This window comes from the organism of the source record quoted next, unplaced genomic scaffold, assembly GCF_019419815.1.
Source record: "Pyrus x bretschneideri cultivar Hongxiangsu unplaced genomic scaffold, Pyrus_bretschneideri_v1 Contig8, whole genome shotgun sequence".
Classification (NCBI taxonomy): domain Eukaryota; kingdom Viridiplantae; phylum Streptophyta; class Magnoliopsida; order Rosales; family Rosaceae; genus Pyrus; species Pyrus x bretschneideri.
Genome location: NW_025999820.1, coordinates 8,136,760 through 8,164,381, shown reverse-complemented (window position 1 = coordinate 8,164,381; position 27,622 = coordinate 8,136,760). Strand labels below are relative to the sequence as shown.

The 27,622-nt window shown below is 35.9% G+C and overlaps 4 protein-coding genes and 1 non-coding gene across 8 annotated transcripts; 3 read left to right on the top strand and 2 right to left on the bottom strand.

Annotated features, from left to right (window-relative positions):
• Positions 1-284: 284 nt before the first annotated feature.
• On the bottom strand, positions 285-2,746 carry LOC125467902 (protein CHAPERONE-LIKE PROTEIN OF POR1, chloroplastic-like). 3 transcript variants are annotated; one of them, XM_048575702.1, is made up of 5 exons: positions 2,368-2,746; positions 2,003-2,196; positions 1,811-1,914; positions 934-1,378; positions 285-679 (listed from the first exon to the last, which is right to left on the bottom strand). In XM_048575702.1, the coding sequence occupies exons 2-5, from the start codon at positions 2,149-2,151 to the stop codon at positions 529-531; spliced, it is 849 nt and encodes a 282-aa protein (XP_048431659.1). In that variant the 5' UTR covers positions 2,152-2,196; positions 2,368-2,746; the 3' UTR covers positions 285-528. The 3 variants fall into 3 exon arrangements, with proteins under 3 accessions (XP_048431659.1, XP_048431657.1, XP_048431658.1); XM_048575700.1 differs by having other exon boundaries at positions 2,003-2,165; XM_048575701.1 differs by having other exon boundaries at positions 2,003-2,165; positions 2,553-2,746.
• An 81-nt stretch (positions 2,747-2,827) lies between these two features.
• On the top strand, positions 2,828-2,900 carry TRNAE-CUC. The gene has a single exon. It is a non-coding gene; the product is annotated as a tRNA-Glu (tRNA).
• A 591-nt stretch (positions 2,901-3,491) lies between these two features.
• Positions 3,492-8,042, bottom strand: LOC125473201 (PHAF1 protein At3g51130-like). Its single transcript, XM_048575689.1, has 15 exons — positions 7,431-8,042; positions 6,965-7,047; positions 6,679-6,753; positions 6,058-6,125; positions 5,880-5,985; positions 5,712-5,772; positions 5,450-5,616; positions 5,156-5,218; positions 4,988-5,035; positions 4,787-4,900; positions 4,585-4,684; positions 4,426-4,499; positions 4,149-4,253; positions 3,994-4,059; positions 3,492-3,834 (listed from the first exon to the last, which is right to left on the bottom strand). Exons 1-14 carry the CDS (start codon positions 7,525-7,527, stop codon positions 4,009-4,011), a joined length of 1,212 nt encoding a protein of 403 aa, XP_048431646.1. The 5' UTR covers positions 7,528-8,042; the 3' UTR covers positions 3,492-3,834; positions 3,994-4,008.
• Positions 8,043-12,026: 3,984 nt separating this feature from the next.
• LOC125473203 lies at positions 12,027-15,440 on the top strand. Of its 2 annotated transcripts, none has more exons than XM_048575696.1 (12): positions 12,027-12,165; positions 12,601-12,679; positions 12,778-12,865; positions 12,960-12,994; positions 13,078-13,156; positions 13,237-13,289; positions 13,943-14,039; positions 14,154-14,194; positions 14,315-14,420; positions 14,507-14,565; positions 14,903-15,021; positions 15,112-15,440. In XM_048575696.1, the coding sequence occupies exons 1-12, from the start codon at positions 12,105-12,107 to the stop codon at positions 15,210-15,212; spliced, it is 918 nt and encodes a 305-aa protein (XP_048431653.1). In that variant the 5' UTR covers positions 12,027-12,104; the 3' UTR covers positions 15,213-15,440. The 2 variants fall into 2 exon arrangements, with proteins under 2 accessions (XP_048431653.1, XP_048431652.1); XM_048575695.1 differs by having other exon boundaries at positions 12,029-12,165; positions 12,945-12,994.
• Positions 15,441-15,616: 176 nt separating this feature from the next.
• Positions 15,617-17,904, top strand: LOC125473205. Its single transcript, XM_048575698.1, has 2 exons — positions 15,617-16,559; positions 17,012-17,904. Exons 1-2 carry the CDS (start codon positions 16,512-16,514, stop codon positions 17,813-17,815), a joined length of 852 nt encoding a protein of 283 aa, XP_048431655.1. The 5' UTR covers positions 15,617-16,511; the 3' UTR covers positions 17,816-17,904.
• The last annotated feature ends 9,718 nt before the right edge of the window (positions 17,905-27,622 follow it).

Sequence of the window (27,622 nt, the reverse complement as noted above, 5' to 3'; positions counted from 1 at the left end):
CTCATCGCCACGGCTCGATCACAGACCGTCTATGAAGTTCAGTAGCCCTGAGAGGGTCAACTGCGAGAATCATAAAACTTATGTCAATTTACCTTCATTGTACCAATTAACACCGAAAACAATTAGAACAGTACGACATATGTTATCACGTCATGCAAATCTAATTATGGTCAAATTAATTAGAACAGCATGCGTCCTTTTTTTTTGCACCCAAATTTGAACTCTTCTCCAAATAATTTAGATTAAATTAGGATGCCACCTAAATAAAAAGAGAAAACACATGGTTCTATAAAATGATTGATTATTATAATTAACAAAAATAAGGAAACAAAAGGTCAATTACTTAAACCGATCTTAACTTTCATCTAATTTCTCCAAATGACAGAAAACAAATCTCTTGTACAATTTGCCAGAATTATCAGCACCGTAACTATAGCGGAAAAGTCGGCGCATGAGCTAAATCTCCGAGAAAATCTGCGGTTTCCAACTCCAACAAAATTGAGGTGTGTCGTTACGTTAGAACAGAAACTACTTGAGATAGGTTGACGAGACCCAGAGTAGCACATAGGTTATCAATGACGTTGTCACCTCGAAACTCCTTGGTCCTTTCAGCAGAGGTGGAACCACAGACACCATCAAGAAGGTTCCCAAGAGCCATGAGAAAGCAAATGATCCAGCACTGCACCAAAGCAAACAATTTATCCAAACCTTTTCGCCGTTGCCAAATTTAAAGTTATAATATGGTGAGTTAAGATACGGAGTTCAAATTTGGAGTGAAGGAAGAGCATGTTGTAATTTTCGGTTCAATTATTCAAAAATAAGGAAGATAAGGAAGTATAATAAAGAATAAATTTCAATAGAGAACAAATGAGTTGATCTATATGGACAAATCAATAGAGAAATACAGTAATTATACAGAAACTATTTACGTACCTGTAGAGGAAAGCTCGTAATTTGCTCTTCAGCCTGTCATGTACAAAGTAGATGGTAGCCAACAAGGAAAGGGCAACCTGAAGGGTTGGACCTTCTTCGGTTGGAAATAGAACAGTGAGAGCTGCAAGCACTAGAAATGCAATGGACGTTTTTATAATGAAATTTGTGGACGGAGTTCGGAACCTATTTCTCACAGCCTGAACAACACGGGACTGATTGACTTCCCTGTACTTTTTCTTAAAGTCAATTTTTGGGTTCTTCCTGTCATAGAACTTCTGCATGATTATTTTGTCATGGGCTGATTCAATTGCATCTACACTTGGTTTGTGACCTGCATACTGTCGGATAAGGAAGTTCCTTGCACCTTGAATCTCATCTTCCGAAGCCTCCCTGCTTATTCCAAGTCGCTTGTAGGGGTCCCTCACATTAATCCTAGGAAATATAGCTTTACTTGCAAAGGCAGTGAAGAAGACAACAGATCAGAGAGATAAAGATGCTGATTCGTTACAATATCTAATAAAAACGAATCAGGTCAATGGTAATTTATCAAATTAACAGTTACAGGGCTGAACGAAATACGTCTAACCTAACCAAGCTACCGATGTCAAGACTCCTACAAATGCACCTAAATGTTTTGGTTCGAATTGGTTACGAAGTTTAGACACGTCAAAGGCCGCAATCAAATACACCAGCAGAAGGGTTGTTGAGAATCCTTCGTGTTAAGTTCTACATTCCAATTTTCTTCATACCGTTTTGTGCAATAAGGACCAGTGTGTTCAAGCTTGAAGGAAGTTATACACAAGCACTCATACATATACAACAACATCCAAAGTAAATGAAAATATAACTGCTCTCAGAAAAATAAGATGAAAATTACCTGCTGGTTCATTGGACATATCGTCGAAGGATGCATCCATGGCAAACTTGATCAGATGTGTTTTCCGTGCGTTCAACCTTTGAGCAAAACCAGTCCAATAACTTCTGCTTGATTTTAAAAGAAAACAAATAAGCAAACCGAGAAGGTAACCACACTACGTGAAACTAATAACTGATACTGCCCTAGCTGTACCTTTCCACACGAAGTAGATCATTCTTTCCTGCAGGCTTCCAACTATAAGGGAAATTCGAAACTTGCCCTCGTAGTGAACCAGAACTTCGTGCTGGAATTTGGAAGCAGAATCTGGAGGGACTACCAGTCAATCCCGATACAGCAGTCATCTTCGCAGCACCCTCTGTCGAAACAAACAAACAGAATCAAACACACTGCATGAAGGGAAAAAATGGTTCATTTCTGGATAACCACTGAATCATTTAAACTGACAATTTTATGGTGATATTCCGGAACACAAACCCAACAAGGCAATGGCAGGAAAATGCAATTGAATACCAATTAGCTGCCCAAATTCCAGTTTTCTTTACTTGTGATGGTTTTACCTGGAACTGAAATTTGCAGTAAATTCGAGAGAAGCTGACTTCTGGGTTTTGACCAATTGCAAAGTTAATCAATCCCTTATGTTTTTATGAAGTGAATGGAATTCACAGACTGCGATAGTTCTGAGCCGGCAAAGAAACTTACAGCAGAAAAAAGGGTGAAAATTTTTGAGAACAAATTGGTAAACCTGGTGGCGGATGGTGGAAGATAAAGGGGCTGAAGACGGCGGTGTTGACTGGGTTTTGCGGAGGACCGTGGCGGCAGCAACAGCGGCGTCGTCGTCTACAGCGGATAGGAGAGAGACAGAGAGAAGAGAAGGCCAAAAACGCTAAAACCCTCCTAATCCTTCCTCGCTGCCGAAAACCAAGGAAGGTGCTAGTCCCTGCTGCCTACTGTCTTTTGGCTTGTTGTATACAAGTACCTGCATTTATAAATCAGTAAATAGTATTAGAGAACATCAGATCCGTTGTAGTCTAGTTGGTCAGGATATTCGGCTCTCACCCGAAAGACCCGGGTTCAAGTCCCGGCAACGGAATGTGACTTTTTTTTTTTTTTTTTTAACCACTTTTTTCTTCTTTTATTTTTGACCTTTTTTACCTAATGAAATGAACAGTCATTTTCCTATTGCAAAAGAAACTGAGTCTCTTCTCATCATTTCTAACTTGCTATTAGCAAAAGATCGAGACTCGTTCGCAACCACTAATGACAAAGAGATCCAGAAAGTGAAGGATTAGTAATCATTTTTCGACATTTAGACTTTGAATAGATTCTGTTTATACATATGCGAGGAAGATACTCAAAGAAAAAAAAAGACGAGTTTTTCTTTCTTTTATCACTCAGGAACCATCGTGCGAGGTGAAAGTCTCATGCACAGTTTTGAATGAGAAAAAGAAATGAGAATCCACCTTTAAAAATAGCAGTTTCAGCTTCGAACACTCAAATTTTTGTATAATCTGCGCACGGGAAAGTTCAGTTGATTCAAAACAATCGCAATTTTATCTACATTGGTTTTCTGGAGAGCATCAAGTAGCTGTAACCCTTAAAAGAGTTCATTTGCGAAGGGATTCGCCATTCGCCACGCGAAGAAAACGAACTTCTCAATCACTACAATGTACATAGGCACCTGTAAATGAAATCCTTCATACTCTCTTTTCATTGTGTACAAACTGATATTGTCATCCCAAATGATACAAGGCTGATTCAGCTACGAGAAATCTATAAATGTCGATCGAGTGTGAACATTGTCATACAATCTGGGAACGGATAATGCATCAGGGGCTTACAGAACAAACTTCCATTTGAAAAGTGACAGAGAAGATGCAGAGTATTTACGTGTTTTTACCGTACAAATTATTCTGTACAAACTTAATCTATACAACTGTACACTTATAGATCCCGGCCATGCTGACAGCCGCTTTCACCGACTTTATGAATCCAAACGGCTTTCCCCATTAAGTTCCATCATCCAACTGCGGCAAAAAAAATCAAAACACTGAACCACGAGATGCATTTCTACGACGGACGGAAAAAATTTAACAAGCCTTGTTTATGGTCATCTCATAGATGGGATAAAACAATGCATTTGTTTGCCAATGAGCAAGGGAACATGATACTACTAATAGGAGTACCTGTTTGCAACATAATCACAACGACTGGAAAAGGGTCACAGTTGCAATGTAACCATTCTTCATCACCTGTTGGTAATCAACATAATACTTATTAGCAATCCCGTGCACAACCATAGAAAACATAAGCAACGATGAATTAGCAATCATCATCTCACCTCAAATGCAGCATTTTGATAACCATATACAAAAGTAGATCCAAACGGATTGCTTGTAGAACCTTGAGTCTGGATAGCAGCTCGGCCAGAGTCCCCAAGGATTTCCTACAAAAGTAATCTTTTGTTACTACCATGACCCCAATCATGATCAAGATACACCGGAAGGAATACACTGATGACAGAAGCTATCAATGAGAAAGTCGTTACTGATGGAAAACAATGAAACAAAGTACAAATATAACAGTTTAAAAAAAACGACGGCCAAGAGAAAGTTTACCTTCACTTGCTCCCACTTTGTGCTAGGTGTAATCCTATGTTTGCCGTTATTTACATCCTGATAAGACCCCCCTACTGCAAGGGATGATTAATGTGTTTATCAGGTTTCTAAGTCAATAAATCCAACTCGAAACTTCAGAAGAATCAGCGGGGGACTTACAGTCAGATGCAAAGATGGCAAAATTGCACTTTATGTAAGAGTTGAAATCTGCATGACCAGGATAATTTGTATGCAAAACAAACTTCTTGATTTTGTGAGTCTGGAGGCAAACAAAAAGAAAAGTGATCTGAGAACTTCCAAGCATAAATATTACCATGCAAAACATTTTGAATGTATTTTTAACCAGAAAATAAGTTAATACCTGGCCATCAAATAAAATATCCAAACCACGGGTAAAGTAATTGTAGAAGTAATCACCACAGAAAGTTGTCCGTGGACGAGGGTCCAAGCCAGAATGAATGACCATTTGGTCTACCTACAAAGCACAGAGAATCAACAATCACCAACAAGAAGACAAATGCATTTAGAAAACATTCTACATAGGCATAACAGTGGGAGTTACCTGCTTCTGATGTATCCCACACGGACGACCCAATTCGGTCCAAACATCCTGTAAAAAAGAGAAGAAAAAACATGAATTACACAGGATGAACAACGAAAGGAATGGCAGCATTAGCCAGCCAAATAGAAAGACTAACTAGAGCTTAAACAAAGCAAAATCAAAACTTGCCTGAGGTGATGCACCAAAAGGAATATTCTGGCCACCAACATTGAAGTACAATTCTTCCCCTAGCTGGATAAAATAAAAACTGAATTGAATTACATGGAAGAACAACAATCACCTGTGTCGAACTGCTCACTGGGGCAATAGTAAACCACAAATGAAGGAAGCTGCAAAGCAAAAGCATTTGATTCTTCTCCAAATCATGGTTTAAAATCTCCATGATACCCCTCATGCTCATAGAAGAAAATAAACCATGGTTTAACTGAAATTATGCCTGGAAGATGGAGAAAAAAGTCAAACCTTAACGTGCACCTCTTCCATATACAGGCTGCCAACAGGTAATGGAGGAGCAGATGCCTTATCCATTAGGGACCCCACACCAACTTTTTTATCTGTCGAACTATCATATATAGAGACACGGCATGTAACTGGTGTGGTTCCATCTGGAAACTCCAATGGCAATTCCGCTTTCATAAACAAAAGAAAATAAAAATTCAAGTAATTAGAGCTTGCAAAATTTTTGAAGCAAGAAGCAATTGAGTAAACACTGTCAGTAAAATACCTTCTCTGTTATGGCAGCAGTCTGTATACTGACTAGGAATTGGAAAAGCAAAAGAAAGCCCCTACAGTAGCCGTGGTTGGTAGACACACAAAACAGATTCCAGCTTGTAAGATGATTCATAAGTAGATAAAAATAAAGAAATATGAAAGTCAAGTTAAATTTACATACTGGGTAAAACAGAGTGTAGACACCTCTATCCTTGTCATAAATTCCAGGGAAAGTTGGCCCAAATAGTGCATATACAGCTACAAAAGTCGCTAATGTGGATGGTCCCCTGAAAGTAGAGACGAAATTCAATAGTATGCCTCATTGTATATAATAGAAAGCCTCAAGTAAAGTAACTCACCCAATCAAAGAAGCAGCATAGCGCATTTGAAGCCGTTTTATATCAAATATTTCAACAAGACGTAGCCTCTGCACCAAAATTTCAAATCAGCAAGCCATATCATATCAGGAGGTAGTTGTAGATATTACAACCCAATAGTAATAGCAATCCATGTACAAATTCACCTGCCATTTTAAATAAAATAGACATATACGAATCAAACGCATAGCCATATTAACCCGCTAAAGAGAAAAACAGCTGAAGAGGATGGCTATCTGCCAGTGTTTCATGGACTACCCATGGTGTACCGCTCTAACATCCCACAGACATTTTCTTATTTTGTACGACAACCAATTAAGGTAACTTTTAACACACGGTATTAGCTACTACAACCATTAAAATAAAAGAATCCGGTCAAGTATTTGTGGATTTTCTTTAAATAGTAACAATTTTAATTGATGAGTAAATACCACATGCCACAGTACATGGCCATTAGTTAATAGCTGCATCACCCTCGGGTCATATATTTATGAGGAATCAAAGTAAACAAAAGATCGCCACATATGTAAAACAAATTTTTGATACGCAAAGAAAAAGGCACGAGCACGAAAGAGAACAAATCAGACGTATGCAAAAACGAACCTGTGACCAAGGATCAAAACGAAGATGAAAACCATGGTCTGGAAAGCTGATAACAATATCCAACTTCAGGGGCTCCTGCATGGGAGAAGAACAGTGATAAGCAGTCATTACAACTTATCGGTATTTCAGTACATAAACTTTATGAATCACTGAGCTATTTGTTTCATCCCACGAAACATGCGCATACGCCTAATACTGGGGAAAAAAATATGAAACCCTACAAAATGTGCTTCTACAATAGATTAAACAGGCCATAATGATACACAACTTGGCAAACTGATCCAACCTCGTCGTAATACTTCACGTGGACGACGTCGTAAATGTTAGGCTCCTGCTCTATCTGAGCAAATGCTTCGCATATTGGCATTCCTGAAACAAACATTTCAATCCATGATTCAATTCCAAAAATAATCCGAGCTGCGGTTCTAACACCAGTGAATTTATTCCAAAAACCAACACGTGCAAAATCAATTGTTCATATCCAATCTCTACACCATCAACTACTTGACTCTAAAAATACCAAAAAAAAAGGACAACTCAAATTTAACCAAGATATAACCACACAGATATCAAACAGCTGAGACAACTCACAAATATGGTAGAATTAATTTACAGAAATGAAACGCTCGCAAATAATTCAATTCAAATTTCAATTTCCACAAGCAATTCTTGCTCTTAGGTTGGATAAATGAACGAATTTCGAATTAATAATTTGATCGGCAAGGAAAATTCAGAAATTAAATGCCGATTACCAACGGTGAAGGGTCCGATTCCGAGGCCGGGTCGGAGATCGAGGACGATGGCGCCCATGGCGGTGCCTTCGCAGCGGCGTCGAGGCCTCTGCAACATAATTACTAGTTCGAGAAGATGACGTGATTTGGCGACGATGACGATGGACTCCGTTACTTTCGCGAAAGTAACTGTACAGGTGTTGAATGCTTAAATAGGAAAAAAAACGCTTCGCTGTGAATTTTGCTTTGCCTCGCTGCGCACGAAATGTCCAAGCGTGTCGTTTATTTTTTTCTTCTTTTTCGTTCATAATAATTTTTTTATTTTTTTATTTTTTTGGGACAAAGCTGAGCAACATTTCTTACAAACAAAAAACACAAACTTTACAAACCGAAAAAAACAAACACAAACCAAAAGCCCAAAGCTAGCATATGAACAAGAAAAAAAATAGGCCAAAGAAAAACAGACAAAAGCACAGCTCAAGCAACAGTTTGAGCCAAGAACAAAAAAAACAATATGAGAAATCGACTGCAGCCACCGCTACAACATTCCATTCCAACACGATCCATGTAATTCCACTCCTCCAACCTCACGTCAGCTTGCCGATCGTAACATCCAACTCCAAGCACCACCAGGTACGCAACCTCAATTGAAAAAATCCAACAACCAAATAAAGAAATCCAGCTACCAGAAGAAAGAAGCTTGTAAGAACCCACGGGCAACACTGTTGGTAAAGGCATACAGAGATGAGAAAGGGGTTGTATTGGAAACACCCGAGCCTATGCAAGCACCGAAGCTCTACACACCATCTCATTAAAGTAGGACTGTAGATAGGAGTAAGGATGAACGAGGAAGAGGACGTAGGCTGGATGAGAAGAAAAGGGCAAATAAAAAAAGAGAGCAGGGGGAACACACAGTTGAAGGAAGGAAAAGAAGACAACGAAAGGAAGGAGAGAACGACTAACCAACCCCAGACGAAGATAGGGTTGGCACCATCATATATGTGCAAATTTGTGCTTTTTGTTAGGATAATTGGGGATTTTATATTTTTCAAAATTGCATACTATGAATTGGGGAATAGATATTGATTTTTATTTTGTGACAATTGAAATTCAAAATTTCATACTTAGGACCTCATGTGCAATTTATCCTAGCCATTTAAGCTACGAGCTATTTACCAATTTCAATTTTTTTAAAGTTTTTATTTCGTTATGATAAGAAAAAAAGTTCAAACTTGGAACATTTCTAACATTAAAAGAGAAAATAAAGAGAATTGGAATTTTAAGTTTAAATTAGTGATTTAATCCTCGAGACAACCTATTAAGTCATGTCCAACCTAGGGTAAAAGAGCGGTTGATTTTTTTTTTCTTTTTTTCTTTTTGAGCATAGCTATACATTTACACTAAGAGAAGAGGGAAGTTTGGCTAACCTACATAATAGACAACCTAATTTGGTATCGAATTCGCCATCTACGAGATTTGAACCTAAGACCTCTCATTTATAAGCAGAGAGAAATACCACCAGACCGTAGTATTGAATGACAAGAGCAGTTGGCTTTTAAGTGGTCAATTTAGCCTCGAGTCAAGCCCGACCAATGACGAGGACTGGACAAAAAAATAAAAAAAAGGAACTTTAACGAAAAGCTCACAGTACTATTCACTTTAACGAAAAATCACATTTTTACACTAAAAAGTCAATCTTGGTATTATTCACTTTATCTTTTATTTTATCTATATCGTTAAAATTCAAAGTTTTTAAATTATTTTCTTTAATTTTTTTTTTTTTTTAATAAGGAACCGATGACAGTATGTATCGACAATCCAAGGTACATGGAAAACTTGTTCGACTGTCTAAAATAGCTTAATGATTGGCTTATTTTTAATAGATCAACGGCTACCTTTCGGCGACCTTATAAAACCGATTCCAATATGTACGTAATCGTTCAATAAACACAAGCCACGTCAAAAAACTTGTTCTGACAATGTAAACAACAGTAGGTTGGCTTCAATAAAAAACTATACGAGGTTTTTGTTTTTGGTTTTTTTTTTTTTTAAAATTTTTAATATTTTTTTTATAAATATTGAAGGTATTTTAACATCATCTGTATGTGAGGCCTCAATAAAAAACAGTAAAATTTGGACATATGAAATTACATTATCGTCTATTATTTTTTTATGTGATAGAAGACTAAATAGTATTTTCATCCTATTTTGGTTGACAAATAGAGTTTCATTAATTAATAGAGATAAATGCTTAACGACTACCTTTTAAAACCGCAATGGTTAAACTAGTTTGGGAAGTAGTAGAAGTTGTCGAAAAAACTTATAATTTCATGAATAATAACGTTTTGTGAGGTCCCTTTTTTTGTTGTTTCACTATCCAAAGAGTGAGTTTATCCCAATATAAAAAATTTATAATATAATTTCAAGTATCTTCCTTTTCCAATTTACAGGATCATGGCAATTACTTGGACCAAACTATCAACTAATAAACAATTTATTGCTCGTTTGATAGTGCTTTTAAAATGATTAAAAATGTTTTTAGTAAAAATATTTTTGAATTAATTCTTTGTAAAAATTTAGGTAGATCATGGAAAAGCATTATAAGCCCTTCTTACAAAAAACACAAATCTAATGCTTCTTTCAAAAAACAAATATGCTTTTGGAACAAGAAATCAATTTAACAAAAAAATACTTTCAGTTATTTTAAAACTACTTCGGAATACCCTTATGTTTTTGATACATGGAAGTGCGTTGCTTTTCCATTATAGAAAGAGAGAGGCATAGAAAGGAAAAGGATCCTCTCCGGATCCTTTTTGTGAGAATTCGGGAATCAATCAATCATTTTCGTTTATCGTACATCATGCGGTCAGTTTTCATTAGCTACTATTTATTCAAATTTAAATTTTAAATTTTAAATAATTACTGATCGTACGATGTATGTATGATAAACAGACATGATTGATTGATCTTTCGAATTCCCACAAAGAGGATTTAGAGAAGATTCTTTTCCGAATAGAAATAGAGTTTCCCTATATAATAAAATTTGGATCCTCTCCCTCACTCTCTCCAAAAAAAGAATTAAAAAAAAAAAAAAACAAATAAAATTTTCATTAGTGTGTTGGCCGTTTGGGGTTCTGGTTGCAACAAACCGAATCAAAGAGAGAGAGTAGAAATGACCCGAAAACAAACAGGTATGAACGTTGTGTGAAAGTTGGGGTCGTCATGGATTCGTCGATGGCTGCTGGCGAAGGTGTCATCATTCACGATTTTCACCGTTTTCTTTTGTGTTTTGATATCATGGATTCGTTGGTAATGTTAGAAGCTGGTGTTCGCTCTATGAATCTTTCGTCTGTCTGAGTCTGATGATAAAATTTAGGGCTTTTAATTTTCAAGGAACCATAAAACTTTTAGCTTTTTGTTTTCTATTGACAGGAACCCTAATTTTCTCTTTGAATATCAGGGGTAGTGTTAGAAATTTGTGGGTTTCTTTTTCAAATTGGTATCGAATTCGCCACACAATGGGCAACCTAATTTGGAACATGAAATCAATTTAACACAAATCTAAATATTTGAATGGTCATCCTGCATTCTTCTAACTCTAAGTCAAGATTTGTCATTTTTTCTTTGTTTTTCTTGCTACCCTAAATGGTCGTATGCTTTGGTGCTCATTTATGATAAATTTGCTCTGTTGTTCTTGTTCTTTAATTGTATGTCTTGGATTCTTGATTTTACTTCCATGGTGACTTACTACAATGTTCTTTTGCATATTTATAAGTTTGGTAAGAAGTATGAGACTGGAAAAATGAGAATTAAGAGAGAAATTGAAAAACATTAAAATACAGTGCAGGCTTCTAATTGGAATTTTTTAGTCGGGAATAGCCCAAAAACAGGTTTGTTCCCCGATATAAAACCCTTAAGAACGTGTTCATCTTTTATGATTTGTGCTGAAGAGTTCTTTCCCCATTTGATTGATTTTTGACCCTCTGTTGTTTTTCAATTCTCAACAATCACTTCTTCAATTACCAAACCTTTATTGATTCCTTTAAGTTTTTGGTGTTCTGTTTCTTTGTGAAATAGTTCAACATTAATGTTTTCTTGTCATACTTGTGTTTGATGTCGCTAGTTAATTAATTTTTGGGTGGGTTTGTTCGTTTTATTTTTGTTGTGGCCCGTGTGTGGTTTTTTTGGGGTTTTGGGGGGGAGGGGGGGGGGAGCGACACTATAGTTTGGCAATGGCCATGTGCCTTTTTGGGTTGTTCTAAGATTCAGTGATGATTTTTGGATGTTTGATTTTTCAACCAGAATTACTGAGCTTTGGCTCTTTTGCGGTTGGGGTTGTTTTTTAAAAATAATAATAGTAAACAGAAAGTGGGACTTTTATGCTTCTAATTAGTGTTAATTTTTGTATTTTTGTATCCAAATTTTTCCGCTTGATGGTCAAACTATGGAGGTTTTAAAATAACAACCTTTTATTCGGCCGAGTCTAAATATTTCTGTTTTTTTCTTGCTAAAACATAAACGGCGTGTGTAGTCATTTCTCTTTTTTTGTGATAAGATGGTTTTCTGTAAATCAAAAAGTTATTATAACTTTTATAGATGAATGGTTGACTGTGATTATGGTTTATAATGGGAAGAGAGTTTTGTGCCATAATTGTATTTAAAGCTGTTTTTAATCTCTGATTAAGATAAGTTATTATGTTTTGTCATTTGAAATTTGCAGAGAACAGCGGTAGTAGGAGTTTTGAAAATCCTCAAGGTTTGTTGATTTTTTTCCTTCTCTTTTCTGGTTAACAGTTTATGCAATTTTGGTATTTTGTCCTTGTCGAAGGCCCATGTGGTTTCCTATGGTTGATTTTAAAATTTCATTGGTGGAAAGGTTGACAGTAATTATGGTTTATTTTGGAAATTGGTTATGGGGGTTGTAATTGGCACTCCAAAATGGTCATCCTGCATTCCGCTTAACTCTAAGTAAAGATTTGTCATTTTTTCTACACAAGGAGTGCAAGATGAATTTTTGTGGAGAGACCCTTGGCTATTAGTTTAGGTCTTGATTTCTTTCCAATTATCTGTTTTCTTTTTATGTTTTTGGACTAGAATATTTTAAGAACTAATCAAGTATAAGCGAGCAATAGAAATATGTTAGCTGTAAGAATATCACTTAATTAATTATATTCATATATTCACTCCCTAGACATTGGGAGGTGGCTACTGCAGGCGTTGAAGGAGAATGCTACTGCAAGGAGTGCCATTCCTGACTTGGAAGAGAAAAAGTTCGTGGCAATACCCTTGTGTTATAATTTTCTTCATTTGTATCGCTACAATGGGACAAGATTTTCAATGTTTTATTATGTTTGTTATATATGTCCAGAAATTCGTCACATGGAAAGAGGAAAACAGTATGCAAGCCCTTTACAAAGCCCATTTATTTTTTAGACCCATGGAATAATAGGAATTTGGTAAGAGTTTCACTGAATCAATAAGTTTGTGTTTTACGCACTCAGTGTAGACTGTATTCTAATTTGTCTCTCCTTGCAGGTGATTATGGAGAAGGCTCCAGGAATAGTTGATCCTGCCATGAACATTAGGTAGGTTGTTGCCAATTCACTTAAGTATCTTGAATTGTATCTAAACAATGCAATTTTCATTTATGCTTTTGATATATGTTCAGGAATCCAATGAGAAAATTCAAGCACCTTGCTAGCTTAGATGCTGTGAAATTAAGGGAGATGCGTCCAGATTATATACCGGTAACAATCCGAAGCATCAAACATTTTACTAGCAATCCATTTGGTGAATGCACTCTATTCTAATTTGAGTTTCCATGAAGGTGATCATGGAGAAGGATGCAAGGAGTGACGTTCCTGACGTTGACATGAGGAGGTTAGTTGATTTGCATTGATGTAATGAATTAGGATTGTTCCCTTTTCATTTATGCTTTTGATTATTATCCGAAATCTGTCTGGATATAGGAAAGAAAAAAATGAGATATATGTGAAAAAGCCCAACACTTGTTTTGTTCTTATTAATTTGTGTAAGTAATCTATATGGACCCAGAGGTTTTGGTCATGTGTATCGTTAACATTTTACCAAAATAATTGAGTTGGGTACTTTAGTGGAAGTTCGAGGGCTGGTTCTGGTTGTAATGATTTGCCTGGATTGGTTACCCAAGTATGGAAGCCTTCCTACCCAGTAATTTTCATAAGCATATCAGTATATAAGAAAACCTACTTGTTACTACAAAGTACAGACACAAACTCTCAAGATCATTTGTACCCCTAGCTTGGTTTTATCTTTTTCATTTATTTCTTTTTAGATTGTCTAAAATGAGGTGGTCTCACGTGGTTTTATTTTTGATTTTTTTTTTTATTTTTTCTGACTGCAGATGTCATGTCTATGATGGTACCCCTCTTAGGGAATTTGTTCATTTTCTTCGGGGGCACATCCACTCTAAAAAACCTATATTGTCTTAATTTTTATTGCTACATTGGAAGAACATGCTTCAGTTTTCACATACGGCTTTAATATTTTTTCAGAAGGTTGGCAGAGAAAAGAAGGAAAAGAGCCTACGTGGACATAATGAGAAATGCGTTTGTGTATTTAGAACCTTGGAATTTGAGATCATACAAGATGGTAGGAACATCTCTCTTCATTATATTTACGTCATAATTATCATATTTACTTCCAAAGCTTTCAGTGGATACATTGTTCTAATTTGGGCCTCCATGCATGTGATTGCGGGAGAAGGCTTTGTCTTCCACTCCTAGCATGAGCGAGAACACGAGGAAGTCAGTTGCAAGTTCTCTCTTTTGCTTTAATTGTCTTGATTTGTATGCTATTTATGGATATAAGATTGCTATTTATTTGTTTAATTTTTGTTTTCATTTATGGTTTTGATGTACGTTCAGGTTCTATTTAGAGAGGTACAAGCAGTTATATGGTAATCTTTCAGAAGAACAACGCACTTGCACGGACGCTAGACAGTTGAGGGAGAAGCGTGCAGATTATATACCAGTAAGACTTTCTCTGCATAAAATGTGTTTACGTCCTATGCACTTGGTGGATGTACTCTGTTTTAATTTGATGAGATTCACACGCAGGTGAGTGTGGAGAAGGATCCAAGGGCAGACAGTGACGTTCCTGACATTGATGTAAAAAAGTGTGTTTGCAATTCCCTTTTGCTTTAATTATTTTGATGTGTATTGCTATAGTTGAATGGGATTGTTCATGGTGTTGTTGAGACGTGGAAGTGCCTTGGTCCTTGTTCATTGTATGAAATAAAGTTCAATGCTTGTTACTGTCGCCATGGTTATATAATTACAAGTTACAACGTGCATGAATTGGTTACCAAGTAGCGAAAGATTCCACCAAGTAGTGTTCATAGTCCATATTAGCTATAAGATCTGCCGTCCAAGTGCCTTTCTTGTCATAGCTTCGTTTTAAACGAAAAGGGTTCTCAATTTGTTCGGTTTGCTTACTATTTCTTGTCGTTGCAGATACCATGTCCCCCGTCAGAAAACTCTTGGAGAATTTGTTGATTTGATTCAGATGGATATTGCGGTCAGTAAAACATTCCATGTGCGTGTCTTCTGCAAGAACACTGAACTTCCTGCCGGTGAGTGAGTTTGTAACTCGCTTTTATTTTTGGCATATTGTCTTTGTTCCAGAGTTGTGGAGGTTATAATTCTTTGAATGAATATCACAGGTGCCTCGATGTCTGCAATTGACGACGAATTTAAAGATGGAGATGGATTTCTTCGGTTGACGTATATCGGAGAAGAGAGAGCATGTCAATCTGCCAGTTAACTGTTTTAGGGAAGGATTTGGCAGTTAGTTTGTTTTTGTGAATGGTGATTTATGTGACCATCTGATTGGGCATGTTTGTTTGTTTGTTTTCTTCACTATCTAATTGGGCTCAACGGCCTCTCGCGATGTCAAACTCGTCATTCATAAGAGTATAATTTCGTACCTAACACTTGTGAGAGAAAGGAGAGCTTATAATAAAAATAATACTCTACTAAATTACCGGAGTAATTAGAATCCCTTGTAGTTTTTCTAACTTGTTTAGACTTGACATTTGTTTTTTGTACAAAACTTGATTAAGATGCTTTGACCACTTCACAATTCAATAATTATTTCTTTATTTAATATATATCCACTTAAATTAGCTAACAACTAATTTCCAATTCTAGAAATTCTAAATTCTCTAGAATTGTAAATTAGTGGCTTATTTGTTACTCAGTATTACAGTCTGATGATATTTATTTTTACTTGTAAGTGAAATGACTTAGATTAAAACTCGTGGATGACGAATTCGATATCAAATTAAGTCGTTCATTGTGTAGCCTAACCGAACTCCTCCCTCCTTTTAGTGTAAAATATATCACTATACTAAAAAAATTTGTGGCTTATTTTTGTCATTATCTTTAATTGGTCACTTTCTTCATTAAAAAAAGTTTATAAGAAACTTCATTAATCTATTTAAATTTGACGTATAGTTATATAAAAAAAATGGTATTTAAAACTTATGGGTACATTTGAAAATAAACGTACCAACTTTTAGTACGTTTCCGTGAAACAAAATGTATCAGAAATTCAAATGTGCCATAAAATCGAAAGCACCCATATTATAGGTTATCAAACATACCAATACAATCAAACATACCTTTAATTAAATTATAGAAAAAAATGTTTAATTAAGTTCTTAAAAGAAACAGATGCTTAATCAACAAAATTGTAAAATGGGGCGCCTATTTCAAAACGTCCCACCCGATTAAACAAATTCGTAAGCTCCACATTATCCATGATTGTTAGTTATTAATTAAACCAATTTAACCAAAAAAAAAGAGAAAGAAAAAGAAGATACATTTGTCTTGTTACATTATCCTTGACAATCAAAGCATAGCACGTAATAGAATAGATTCTTGCAGCCCATATTTTTCTTTTTGCACACACTTATTTATTACTATCCGTTGATTCTCATTCGATCCAAAGGCCATAAATAAACAAGGTCTGCATTAAAAAAAAAAAAAAGAGGGTAAAAACAACTTCCCAAATGTTATTTGCACCCAAAAGTTGACAGAAACCCCCAAAAGTTGAAAGAAAATGGCGGAATCGAAGCAGGAGGAGCAAGCGCCTTCTTACAAGAAGCAGGTATGGCTTTTACCCAAGTTTGTCGTCAAAAGCTTAGTCCATTACTGCTTAGTGGGAGTAATTTGGTTAAAGACCACGATGAAATTGCAAATAAAAGAAGCGTCTTTCAATATTTTGGGTATTTCTCTTTGTCGTCGTCAATAGCTAGTTTCTTGCTGAACGGGGAATTACAGAGCGTCAAGTTTGGAGTTCCGTTTACAATTTCTCTTTGCTAAATGAACTTCTGGACTATAACAAGCAGTCATGGTACCCATTTTGTTAAATCAGGCGGGATATCTTGGCACTTTTCAGTTTTTAAATCTTGCCCATTTTATCTTTCTTTGTGCGTATCTTGTTTTGTTTTCAATCCCATTATTCCCCCTTTGAATCTCAGATGGAGATGGAGAGGATATCTGAGATATTCAAGATCTTAAGATTATTGTTAGTTAATTGATATATTTCTCAATTTGCAGCTGATGGTGTCTTCAGCTGCAGCCCTTGGTGGTGCAGCTGCCGCGGTGGATATGGATGCTGGTTTGGCAGAGGATGCTGATGCAGACCTTGGTGGTGATGAAGGCGTTGTCATAGACAATGATGACGACGGATCGGAAGCAGACGATGAAGTTGAAGGTGACGTTGGAGACGGCAACAATGACGATGATGGCGGTGGACACGTACAAATCCGAAGGATCACGTACGATTTGGACGTTCCTGTGTCTCGCGTTGATCCACTCGGACAGCCTAATGCTGGTGCATTGCACCAGCTTGTGCTTAATGAGTTGTCCCTCCACCCGCTTCCCGGCATTGATGTCCCTGATGGAGGATATGGTGTCACGTACGTTCTCCAAGCCGGCAATGAACAACAAAGAATGGATCTCCAAGGCTTGCAGAATGTTCAAAATCCTCCCTGGATCAACCTGGCCGGATTTATAGTCTCTGTTGAAGCTAGAGACTTGTTTCTCCCCAAATTCATACCAGTTTCCATGCTTACCCCAAATGGAGATGCACTGCCCATGGGAACATTTGACATCCGTGGTTGCGAGGATGAAGTTGATTTGATGTTAGATGTGGCTCAATTGGTGAATCCCGTTGTTATAGACAACACAGAATATAGGGTTAATTTGCCAAATTATCCAGATTCCATTCTAAATCATGGCGATATTGGTGAAGCATATTGGCCCCTTGTAGTCCAAGGGCTGTTGAGAGTTGTGGTCTTCTTGCCGGTTAACGACGACCACGATGACCCTCCCTCCGATGAGAGCGTAGTTGAGGACTAAGCATTAGGGATTAAAGATTACAAAAGATGTTAAGACTTTCAAGTTTGTAATGATGGATGATATAATAGGATACTGTTTGAGTTCAATGCTTGTAGCTTTTGTTCTTTGAGTTTAAATTTTGTAGTGCGCATCTTATTTGAGAAGTGCCAAGGAGAGGCTCTCAAAGTGAGACTCTTCACGAGAGACTTTTGAGACTTTCAAATACGATTACACAAGCCATTATCTTTGCTAAGTGCCATTACTTCTACTTGAACCTAAACTCCGACGTCAAATAAGAACTTGAAATGAAGGAAATTACCAAATTCCTACCGTCATGCAATGATTCTCATCTAGAACTCTTTTCAATTATAAGTGCATCAAACTATGACTTTGTTACTACGATAAGCTAGTTACATTCCACTTCGCTTGGAAGTGAGATGATTTAGCTTTGATTCTCGTCTTACAAGAATTCAAAAATAAAAGATGGAATTAAAGCTCCGCTTCTCTAAACACTAGAAATTATGAGCCAAATTAAAATAGAAATAGAGAGTAAAAAGAGATGAGAAAGAAAGAGGGGTAGAAATAGAGTGTTTCCTGAGTAATAAAATTTGAAGTTTTCTCCTCCCTCTCTAAAACGAAGTACTAAAAACAAAAAATAATGCTTTATTAGTGTGATGGCTAAACGTCGCCGTTCGAGGTCCTGGTTGCAACTATTTTTCACTTATGACTTTTTTTATTGGCACTTCGTGTATTGTTAAACACCCCCAAAATATAATATTATATGATTCATATGTCTTAATATACAATGATAATTTTGACCTCATAAGGTTTAACAAATATATATATATAAACACACCCTAAGTCACTTTTAATGTGTATATTTCAATATTATTTATCTTCTTCAACTCTAAAAATCATTCCCACCCTCATTTGTTAAATAAAACCCTAATCAATAAAACTACAAGCATATAGATTGAAAAAAAATATTCATAAGAGAAGCTTCACGTTGATGATTGATATTCAACCAATTAATCCCGACTTTTGTCCCCCATTTGTATGTTCCTCTTTGGGAAATTTTCATCTTTGTGGAACTTGTTTCCTTCAATCCAATCAATCTTCCCTACTGTTGGGACACTTTTAGGTCAAGGTGGACTTGGGTTTTGAGAACGTCCTCTTGTCTTCCTTAGTTCGGTTTCGCATCAAGTTCCAGAATATCTTGAAAGAGTTAGCTTATCTTGGGAAATATCCCGGTTAGATCGATCACTCGAAGATTAGCATGATTAAGCAAATAATGGCTTGCTTAAGTGAGATATGATGTGGAAGCTAGAAGTCCATCAGTTTAGCATGAGAGAGAGAGAGAGAGAGAGAGAGAGAGAGAGAGAGAGTTTGCACGGTTGTATGGTTGTATATTTCAATATTATTTATCTTCTTCAACTCTAAAAACCATTCTTGCCCTCCTTTGTAAAATAAAACCCTAATCAATAAAACTACAAGCATAATTGGAAAAAAAAATATTCATAAGAGAAGCTTCACGTTGATAATTGATATTCAACCAATTAATCCCAACTTTTGTCCCCCATTTGTATATTCCTCTTTGGCAAATTTTCATCTTTCTGGAACTTGATTCCTTTAATCCAATCAATCTTCCCTATTGTTGAGAGACTTTTAGGTCAAGGTGGACTTGGGTTTTGGGAACGTCCTCTTGTCTTCCTTAGTTCGGTTTCGTATCAAGTCCCAAAATATCTCGAAAAAGTTAGCTTGTCTTGGGAAATATCCCGGTTAGATCAATGACTCAAAGATTAGCATGATTAAGCAAATAATGGCTTGCTTAAGTGAGACATGATGTGGAAGCTAGAAGTCCATCAATTTAGCATGAGAGAGAGAGTTTGCATGGTTGTATGGTGTTTTAGGTTGGATAATCTTGGTTTCCTATTGCAGTAACGAAGTTTATGATGGATAGAATACTTGGAGGAAAAGCTATGGAATAACACTAAGGTTGTAGGGGTGTTGCTTTATGGGCTTCCAGTCTTTGTGTTATCCCTTTTCTCTAAGGATTTTGACCTATATTTGCAGTTGAACAATTGCTTCCCAAGGAATCTCTAATTGTGGCTTGGTCCCTTCTCTCCTTTCTCCCTAGTTCTTCTGCCACCATTATTTTGGTGCAAGACGCCTAGGTGCTGCCACCTTATGAAACCTGCATCATGCCTTCTTCCCAATGTGCTGTTTTTCCAAGTTAGTCTTTCACATAGGCTACTTCTGGTAATGCCTCAGGAATTTTATGCGTCAATCTTATACGTGACCCATTAATGCAAGCTTTACTGGCTCTTCATGTGATTCTAAGGTTGAAGGATTTGATTCACTCCTAACTAAGTTGGTTAGCTTGCTAGGTAAATGGGAAATTGGGTTTGGTTCTTTCTTAGGCTTACCCACATAAGCTTCAAGGGTTATAGGCTTGGAAATTTAGGCCCCCCAAGTAGCCCAAAGTCTTCCATAAGATTGACTCCACATAAGCCCAATAAACTTCCGTAACCATCCACACCACAATTCACTTGGCAAACCCCGAGTATCTGACTTGGGCTTATTCTAGCCTGAATAGTAATTAGTGTGATAAAGCTTGGCATGATGAATAGGCACAGGCATGGCATGATTTATACAAGTATCCGGCTTAATTACCATAGTGTGGCATGGTTGTGGATATATTCCTTTCTAGATTTTGTACCTTTGCATGTATTTGGGCTTGGCATGAGGCTCGTATAGCGAATCTCGAGACACGATGGGCTTTGCATGTGACATTTATGGGCCTCAAAACATACCAATTCTTAACCCCTTAATTAGTTGTATAAAGTGGGTTGTTTAACTAAGAGTGGGATGTGCGTTGAGCTTACTTTTAATTGAAAAACAAATATAAGATGTATTACGTAGGTATATTCAACAATATATGAGGTGTTTTTTCGTGGCCATCGAACCGACTAAAATGCAAAATAAAATGAATAATGTCACTAGTTTACTTCAACCAAATCAATGATTATCATGGTAGTACCAAATCATATTATAAATAAATAAATAAATAAATTGAAAGTTGAACACCTAAAAAACCAAGTTGAATAAACCCATTTGGCCCATTAGGAACTTCCAAATGAAGTAACTCCAAATAGGCCCATTAATGTAATAAACGGCGTGTTGTCTTTTTGGATTGACGCGTAAATCGCAATTAATGAGTTGAAGTTGAAGGTGACAACGGTGTCTGTAAAATTTGGAAGGCTGAATATTCATGTCAACTGATTGATTAATTCACAACGATACAATGTACAACAAGAAAATATCAATTCCTTCTTGGAAATGGGTCGATACCTCCAACCCGGGTCCCTTGGACCCGACTCACCATTTGCTCTCTCTTTCTCTTAATTTCTGTTTAAATTTAAATTTAAAATCACTCAATTTCTTATCACAAGAAGCCAATGTACATAAAATAATTATTTTTCTGTGCAAATATTTATGACACTTAGAATAATATCACTGTTGTAAACTTTCCTAGTTAAAGTATGATTGTGTAAATCCTAAATTAGATTGGATTCTAGTTATCCTTTCTTATTACAACTTGTATTCCTTGGGGATGAAAGAATATCTTTATTCTAGTTATCCTTTCTTATTACAACTTGTATTCCTTGGGGATGAAAGAATATCTTTTCTCCATTTACTACTATAAATAAAGGCACTATGTAAGAGGGATAACATACACATTCCCCTACAATTCTACAAACAATTCTACATAGACATCTCTCTTAATTTCTCTTCTCCTTACCGCCAGCCTCCCTCAATCTTGTCAGATAAAACAAACTACAACAATCACGTAATTATTTGACTGTTAACTCGTAAGTTCGTGTAGTCCGGATCAAAAATGCATAAATATAGAATATATTTGTTGATTGATTGACCACAAAAAGTTATATTTGTTTACCTTTCTAACAACCCATTATATTGTTCTATTTCAACATGTGCCATCAAATGTCATGTTTTTTTTTTTTTTTTTTTTTTTTTGAAAGATGAAATGTCATGTTTAACCAAATGCAAAGAGAATCATGCAATGTGTTACTAGGCATGATAAACGGGGTTGTATTATCATGTTGGTGGTTTTTTGTATCGCACATATTATCTTAATGATGTTTGTAATGTCGAACTCGTTATTTTAACGGATTTTTAACAATCGATCACATAACAACTTGAGTCGTTAACGTGTCGTATCATTTTATTTTTCGTGTCGGATTAACATGTAGTGTAAGAAATTGTTAAACCTATGTCTGATATTTCGATTTTTAGGGAGGTTGCTTTCGAATTTAAAATTTATTGGTCCTGAAAAAAATATAGCAAGTGGTCCTCAGCTCTTAAGTGTTTACATTATCATCATCCACATCTACCAAAATGTGTTAAATTATTCAGTAACATGCTAGAGTGAAGATGGCAAAAAAAAAAAAAAAAAAAAAAAGGGTGCTTGAGTGGACACATTTTATTTACGACTTTGGAAGGAAATTTGAGAAAGTCAAATTTTACACCATCGAAAGATAAAGGGTATTTGTTCGTGATTCGTTGGTTTAGTAATACTTTGTCTTCGCTTGATTAGTGAACTTATTATATTTGACTCACATATAAAAGGAAGCAGCTGCTGCATTTGTGTTAAGAAAATGTTGGAGGGCAACTTGTTGGAGTTGGAGCCTTTAAACATAGACGGTGTAACTATATATCTCGGTGGATGAGGCCATCACTCTAAGGGAATGACTAACGTATGCCGGACGTAGACGAATCAAGAACATTATGGTGAAGGGAGATAGAGATGAGAAGGTGGTGGTGTTAGAAACACCCGAGCCTGTGCAAGCATCGAAGCTGCTTTACACACCATCTCAGTAAAGCAGGACTGCAGATAGGAGTAAGGATGAACGAGGAAGATGACGCATGTGGGATGAGAAGAAAAGGGCAAATCAAAATAGACAATAGAGGGAAAACGCAGTCAAATGAAGAAAAATGAGACAACGAGAGGAATGGGAAAACGGCTAACCAACCTTAGCCGAAGCTAGGGTCGACGCCACCAGATGTGTGCAAATTTGTGCTTTTTGTTAGGATAATTGAGGATTTTATATTTTTCAAAATTGCATACTATGAATTGGGGAATAGTTATTGATTTTTATTTTGTGACAATTGAAATTCAAAATTTCATAGTTAGGACCTTATGTGCAATTTATCCTAGCCATTTAAGCTAGGAGCTCTTTACCAATTTCAATTTTTTTAAAAGTTTATATTTTGTTATGATAAGAGAAAAAAAAAAATTCAAACTTGGAACATTTCTAACATTAAAAGAAAAAATGAAGATAATTGGATTTTTTACGTTTAAATTATTGATTTAATCCTCGAGACAGCCTATTGGGTCATGTCCAACCTAGGGTAAAAGAGCAGTTGGTTTTTTTTTTTTTTTTGGTTTTTTGTTTTTCCTTTTTCTTTTTTAGTACGACAATATATTTACACTAAATAGAGAGGAAATTTGGTTAAGCCACATAATGAGCAACCTAACTTAGTATCGAATTCGCCATCTACGAGGTTCGAATCTATGACTTCTCACTTACAAGTGAAAAGGAATACCACCAGACTGTAGTACTGAATGACAAGAGCAATTGGTTTTTAAATGATCAATTTAGCCTCGAGTCAAGCCCAACCAATGATGATAACTGGACCCAAAAAAAAAAGGCCGATTACAATACGTATGCGACAATCCAAGTTACATGGAAAATTTGTTCGACTGTCTAATAGCCTAATGATTGACTTATTTTTAATAGATCAACGACTACCTTTTAAAACCTCAACGGTTATACTAGTTTAATAAATAGCTGAAGTTGTCGAAAAAGCTTATAATTTTGATACAAATTTCCTTCTTGTGATACAAGACCAAACAAATAACTTTGCCTCGCACTCGCAACTTCCTATTGGGTCATGTTTTACCTGGGATAAATGAGCACGTGGCATTTAAGTGATTTTGTTTAGCCCCAGATCAAGAAATCCACCAATGATGGGATCGCACAAAAAAAAGAAAGATAAATTATACAAAACTACCTTAACTATTGGTGCACGACACTTTCATACCTGATCTTTTAAAATTGACAATGTCATACCTCGTCTTTAGAATTTGGTCTAATGTTATACCTTCCGTTAGCCTGCCGTTAATTTGTCAGTTAAATGTTTACGTGGCTTTATCCAAAAAATAATAAAATATTAAAAAAACTAAAAAAATTATTTAATATTTTTAAATATTAAAATAATAAAGAAAAGTTAAAAAAAACAAAAAACAAAAAACAAAACCTTTCGTCCCTTCCACCCCCTCCCCCTTCTCTCTCTCCCCATCTTCATCTTCTTCCCAGCTTAATCTTCAACCAAAAAATAAATAAAAAAATAAAAAAACCCCAACCCAGTTCGTCCGCCCCCCCCCCCAACAAAAAAAAAATAAAAATCCAACCCCCTGCAACCTAGAAAGAAGAAGAAGAAGAAAAAAAAAAACCCAGATCTTGTTCGCCAAGCTGATTCCGCGAGGGGTGGGTAGTGCGGAGGGTGGAAGCGAGGGGAACATAAACTGGGATTTTTTGTTTTTTGTTTTTTTTTTTTTTGGGTTGCAGGTAGGGGCTCGGGTGGGGGAGAAGAAGGGGTGGGGAGGGGGGATGGGGGAGAAGAGAGAAGGATGCGAGGCGGGGGGGGGGGGGAAGGGATGATGTTTTTTTTTTTGTTTTTTTTGTTTTTTTCCTTCTTCTTCTTTTTTTTTTCTGGGTTGTAGCAGGTAGATGGGGGAGGGAGAGAGGGGGAAAGGGACGAAAGGTTTTTTTTTTTTTTGTTTTTTTTTTTTTACTTTTCTTTATTATTTTAATATTTTAAAAATATTAAATGATTTTTCTTTGGTTTTTTTTTAATATTTTATTAATTTTTTTAATAGAAAGTGAGGTTTGGATCAAGCCACGTCAGCATTTAACTGATAAATTAACGGCCAGGCTAACGAAAGGTATAACATTGGACCAAATTCTAAAGACGAGGTATGACATTGTCAATTTTAAAAGATGAGGTATGAAAGTGTCGTGACACCAATAGTTGAGGTAGTTTTATGTAATTTATTCAAAAAAAATGTATACAATCGTTCAATAAACACAAGCCACGTCAAAAACACTTGTTCGACAATGTAAACAACTCAACGATTGACTTTTTTTAAGAAAAATAAAGGGAGCTTTCATGAAAAGGGCTTGAACTAAGTTTATGTTAATAAGATATCATGCTATAACTTTATTTAATTAAAAAGACTTTAATTTTAATGAAAATTCTTAAATTTGAATAAAAAGGACAAAAGAACTTAAATTTTAATGAAAAATACATAATTTTAATATTAAAAAAATTAAAAAACAAAAATCTGACGCATTGACCCATGCGTCCTCACACTATTTATGAAACTTACAACATCGTTTATGAAATTTACTGCACTGTTTATAAAAACTTACAACACTGTTGATGAAACTTACTACACTGTTTATGAAACTTAACGGTACTCCATTCTTCTCTCCTCTTCTTGAATTTTCTTAGCACATTCTCACCTTCCAAACACATTTTCTTCTTCTAATTTTCTTCAATACCCATCAAATTTTCTTTTATCTCTTCAATTTCTTAACTTTTTACACCACTTACTTAATTTTTTTCTATTGTCCACCCATCTACGGCTTCCTCTTCTCTTCCACCTACAATCTCACCTTCTCTCTCTGCAAAATAAAAAAAATAACGCAAATGAAATCACTAAAATCGAATTCACCCACGAATATGAGTCTAGAGCGTACCTCCTCTTCATGTCCTTCAATGGGAAAAAAAAACGACTATAAGGTTGTGAGGCTTGTTAGAGTTTTGCTTCCACGCAAGAATGTCGTCCTTGAAGTTGAGGTTTACAGCCTTCGGTCAGATGCTTGGAGAAGAATAACTGCGATGCCTTCTTTTTCAAAAATTGTGATTTCTTGGCAATCTAGATGTACCTTCCTTGATGGAGTTGTGCATTGGATTATAACAGAGCATTCTTGCACATCCATCCTTACTTTCGTTTTGGGCAGTGAGGTTTCTCGAAAGATGTGCTTTCGTTTGTCCAAAGTAATTGGTATCTGAGTTTCCAAGGTGCGTGCAGCAAGCAAAACATGAAGGATTTGCTGTATCAGTTTATATGGGGGATGCGCCTAGCGCAAGTTGGGTTTTTATGTTTTTGTTTTTATTTTTATTCTTTTGTTTTTATTATTAAATAAAGTTAATGAATTGGTTTTGATTAAAATGTATAGATTTGAAACCATTTTCATTAATCTTCTTAAAAATAAAAGCTTAACGACTACCATTTAAAACCGCTGCGGTTAAAACTAGTTTGGGAAGTAGTAGAAGTTGTTGAAAAAACTTATAATTTCAATACAAATTTACTCTGTTTCATTAAATTGTTAAAGAATAACCTTTTACCTTTTATAGAAAACAACTCATAACTCCTTCGTTTTTTTTTTGTTTTTTTGTTTTTTTTACCAGTTGAGTACTCATGCATGCATCAACTCCCATATTTTAAAACATTTTCATGCTACAAAGTGATAAATATAAGGTACGGAATATGTTTTGGTTTTGACCCTTAGCCCCTCACCACATGAACATCCAAACTTTGAAAGTTAAATTTCATGAATAATAACGTTTTGTGAGGTCCTTTTTTTTTGTTGTTTCACTATCCAAAGATTGAGTATATCCCAATATAAAAATTTTATAATATAATTTCAAGTATTTTGCCTTTTCCAATTTATAGGATCATGGCAATTACTTCGACCAAACAACCAACTAATAAACAATTTATTGCTTGTTTAATAGTTCTTCTAAAATGGTTGAAAGCTTTTTTAGTAAAGATATTTTTGAATAAATTCTTAGTAAAAATTCAGGTAGATCATGAAAAAGCACTCTAAGCGCTTCCTACAAGAAATAGAAATCTAATGCTTCTTTCAGAAAACACTTATGCTTTTGGAACATGAAATCATTTTAACAAAAAAATACTTTCAATTATTTTAAAAACACTTCTAAATACCCTTATTTTTCAAGTTGTGCTACTGATACATGGAAGTGCATTGCTTTTCCATTATAGAAAGAGAGAGGGGGCATAAATAGAGTTTTCCCTAAATAATAAAATTTGGAGCCTCTCCCTCACTATCTATGACAGCCCGTCCCGAATTATTTTATCGATGGTGTGAAATGACCATTTTACCCCCTTGAGCGTTTTGTGATGTTGTGTGGATTGGGCTAAGAAAAGGGACCAATTAGTTATATTCCTAATTAATTGGACCCAATTAGAACCAAAGGACTTAAGTTTTTTTTGGTTGGTGACCCAAACTGGACCACATACACACTCTCTCACTCCCGTTGACTCTTTGTTTCTCTCCCTATCGGATTTTCTTCCATTTCTGTACAACCGTACGGACAACTTCCAAACCAACACTTCCAGTCGCGGATTGAGATCGTGGTTGGTATTTTTGGACTCCTTTTAAGCTCAGGAGTCGATATATACCTTTTGTTGGACATGAGGACGATGGAAACTCGAGAACCAAGAAACTCTGATGTGGTGCACAGTTACTCCGACGTGATCGCGGAGGTTTCGTTGAGTTTTAAGATTCTAGGGAGCTTTAGAACTTCTTCACAAAGCTTTTAGAAGAATTTTGGAAGGTTTTGGAAGTCGGAGTACTCAAGTTCATCGAGTTGCAGAGGTGGCCGAATTATCGAATTTTCCCGACGAGATTCCGTTGGTTTTAGGACTCCAAA

What these genes read in the sequence shown, in the direction of transcription:
- LOC125467902 (XM_048575702.1), bottom strand. Translation starts at nt 2,151, where the DNA reads ATGACTGCTGTATCGGGATTGACTGGTAGTCCCTCCAGATTCTGCTTC. An exon ending in GATCTACTTCGTGTGGAAAG is followed by an intron (nt 1,915 to 2,002) that starts GTACAGCTAGGG and finishes AAAATCAAGCAG; the next exon opens with AAGTTATTGGACTGGTTTTG. An exon ending in TATGTCCAATGAACCAGCAG is followed by an intron (nt 1,379 to 1,810) that starts GTAATTTTCATC and finishes TTGCAAGTAAAG; the next exon opens with CTATATTTCCTAGGATTAAT.
- LOC125473201 (XM_048575689.1), bottom strand. Translation starts at nt 7,527, where the DNA reads ATGTTGCAGAGGCCTCGACGCCGCTGCGAAGGCACCGCCATGGGCGCC. An exon ending in ACGTGAAGTATTACGACGAG is followed by an intron (nt 6,754 to 6,964) that starts GTTGGATCAGTT and finishes TCTCCCATGCAG; the next exon opens with GAGCCCCTGAAGTTGGATAT. An exon ending in CTGCTGCCATAACAGAGAAG is followed by an intron (nt 5,617 to 5,711) that starts GTATTTTACTGA and finishes TGTTTATGAAAG; the next exon opens with CGGAATTGCCATTGGAGTTT.
- LOC125473203 (XM_048575695.1), top strand. Translation starts at nt 12,105, where the DNA reads ATGTTTTGTCATTTGAAATTTGCAGAGAACAGCGGTAGTAGGAGTTTT. An exon ending in GAGTTTTGAAAATCCTCAAG is followed by an intron (nt 12,166 to 12,600) that starts GTTTGTTGATTT and finishes TTCACTCCCTAG; the next exon opens with ACATTGGGAGGTGGCTACTG. An exon ending in GAACACTGAACTTCCTGCCG is followed by an intron (nt 15,022 to 15,111) that starts GTGAGTGAGTTT and finishes TGAATATCACAG; the next exon opens with GTGCCTCGATGTCTGCAATT.
- LOC125473205 (XM_048575698.1), top strand. Translation starts at nt 16,512, where the DNA reads ATGGCGGAATCGAAGCAGGAGGAGCAAGCGCCTTCTTACAAGAAGCAG. An exon ending in CGCCTTCTTACAAGAAGCAG is followed by an intron (nt 16,560 to 17,011) that starts GTATGGCTTTTA and finishes CTCAATTTGCAG; the next exon opens with CTGATGGTGTCTTCAGCTGC.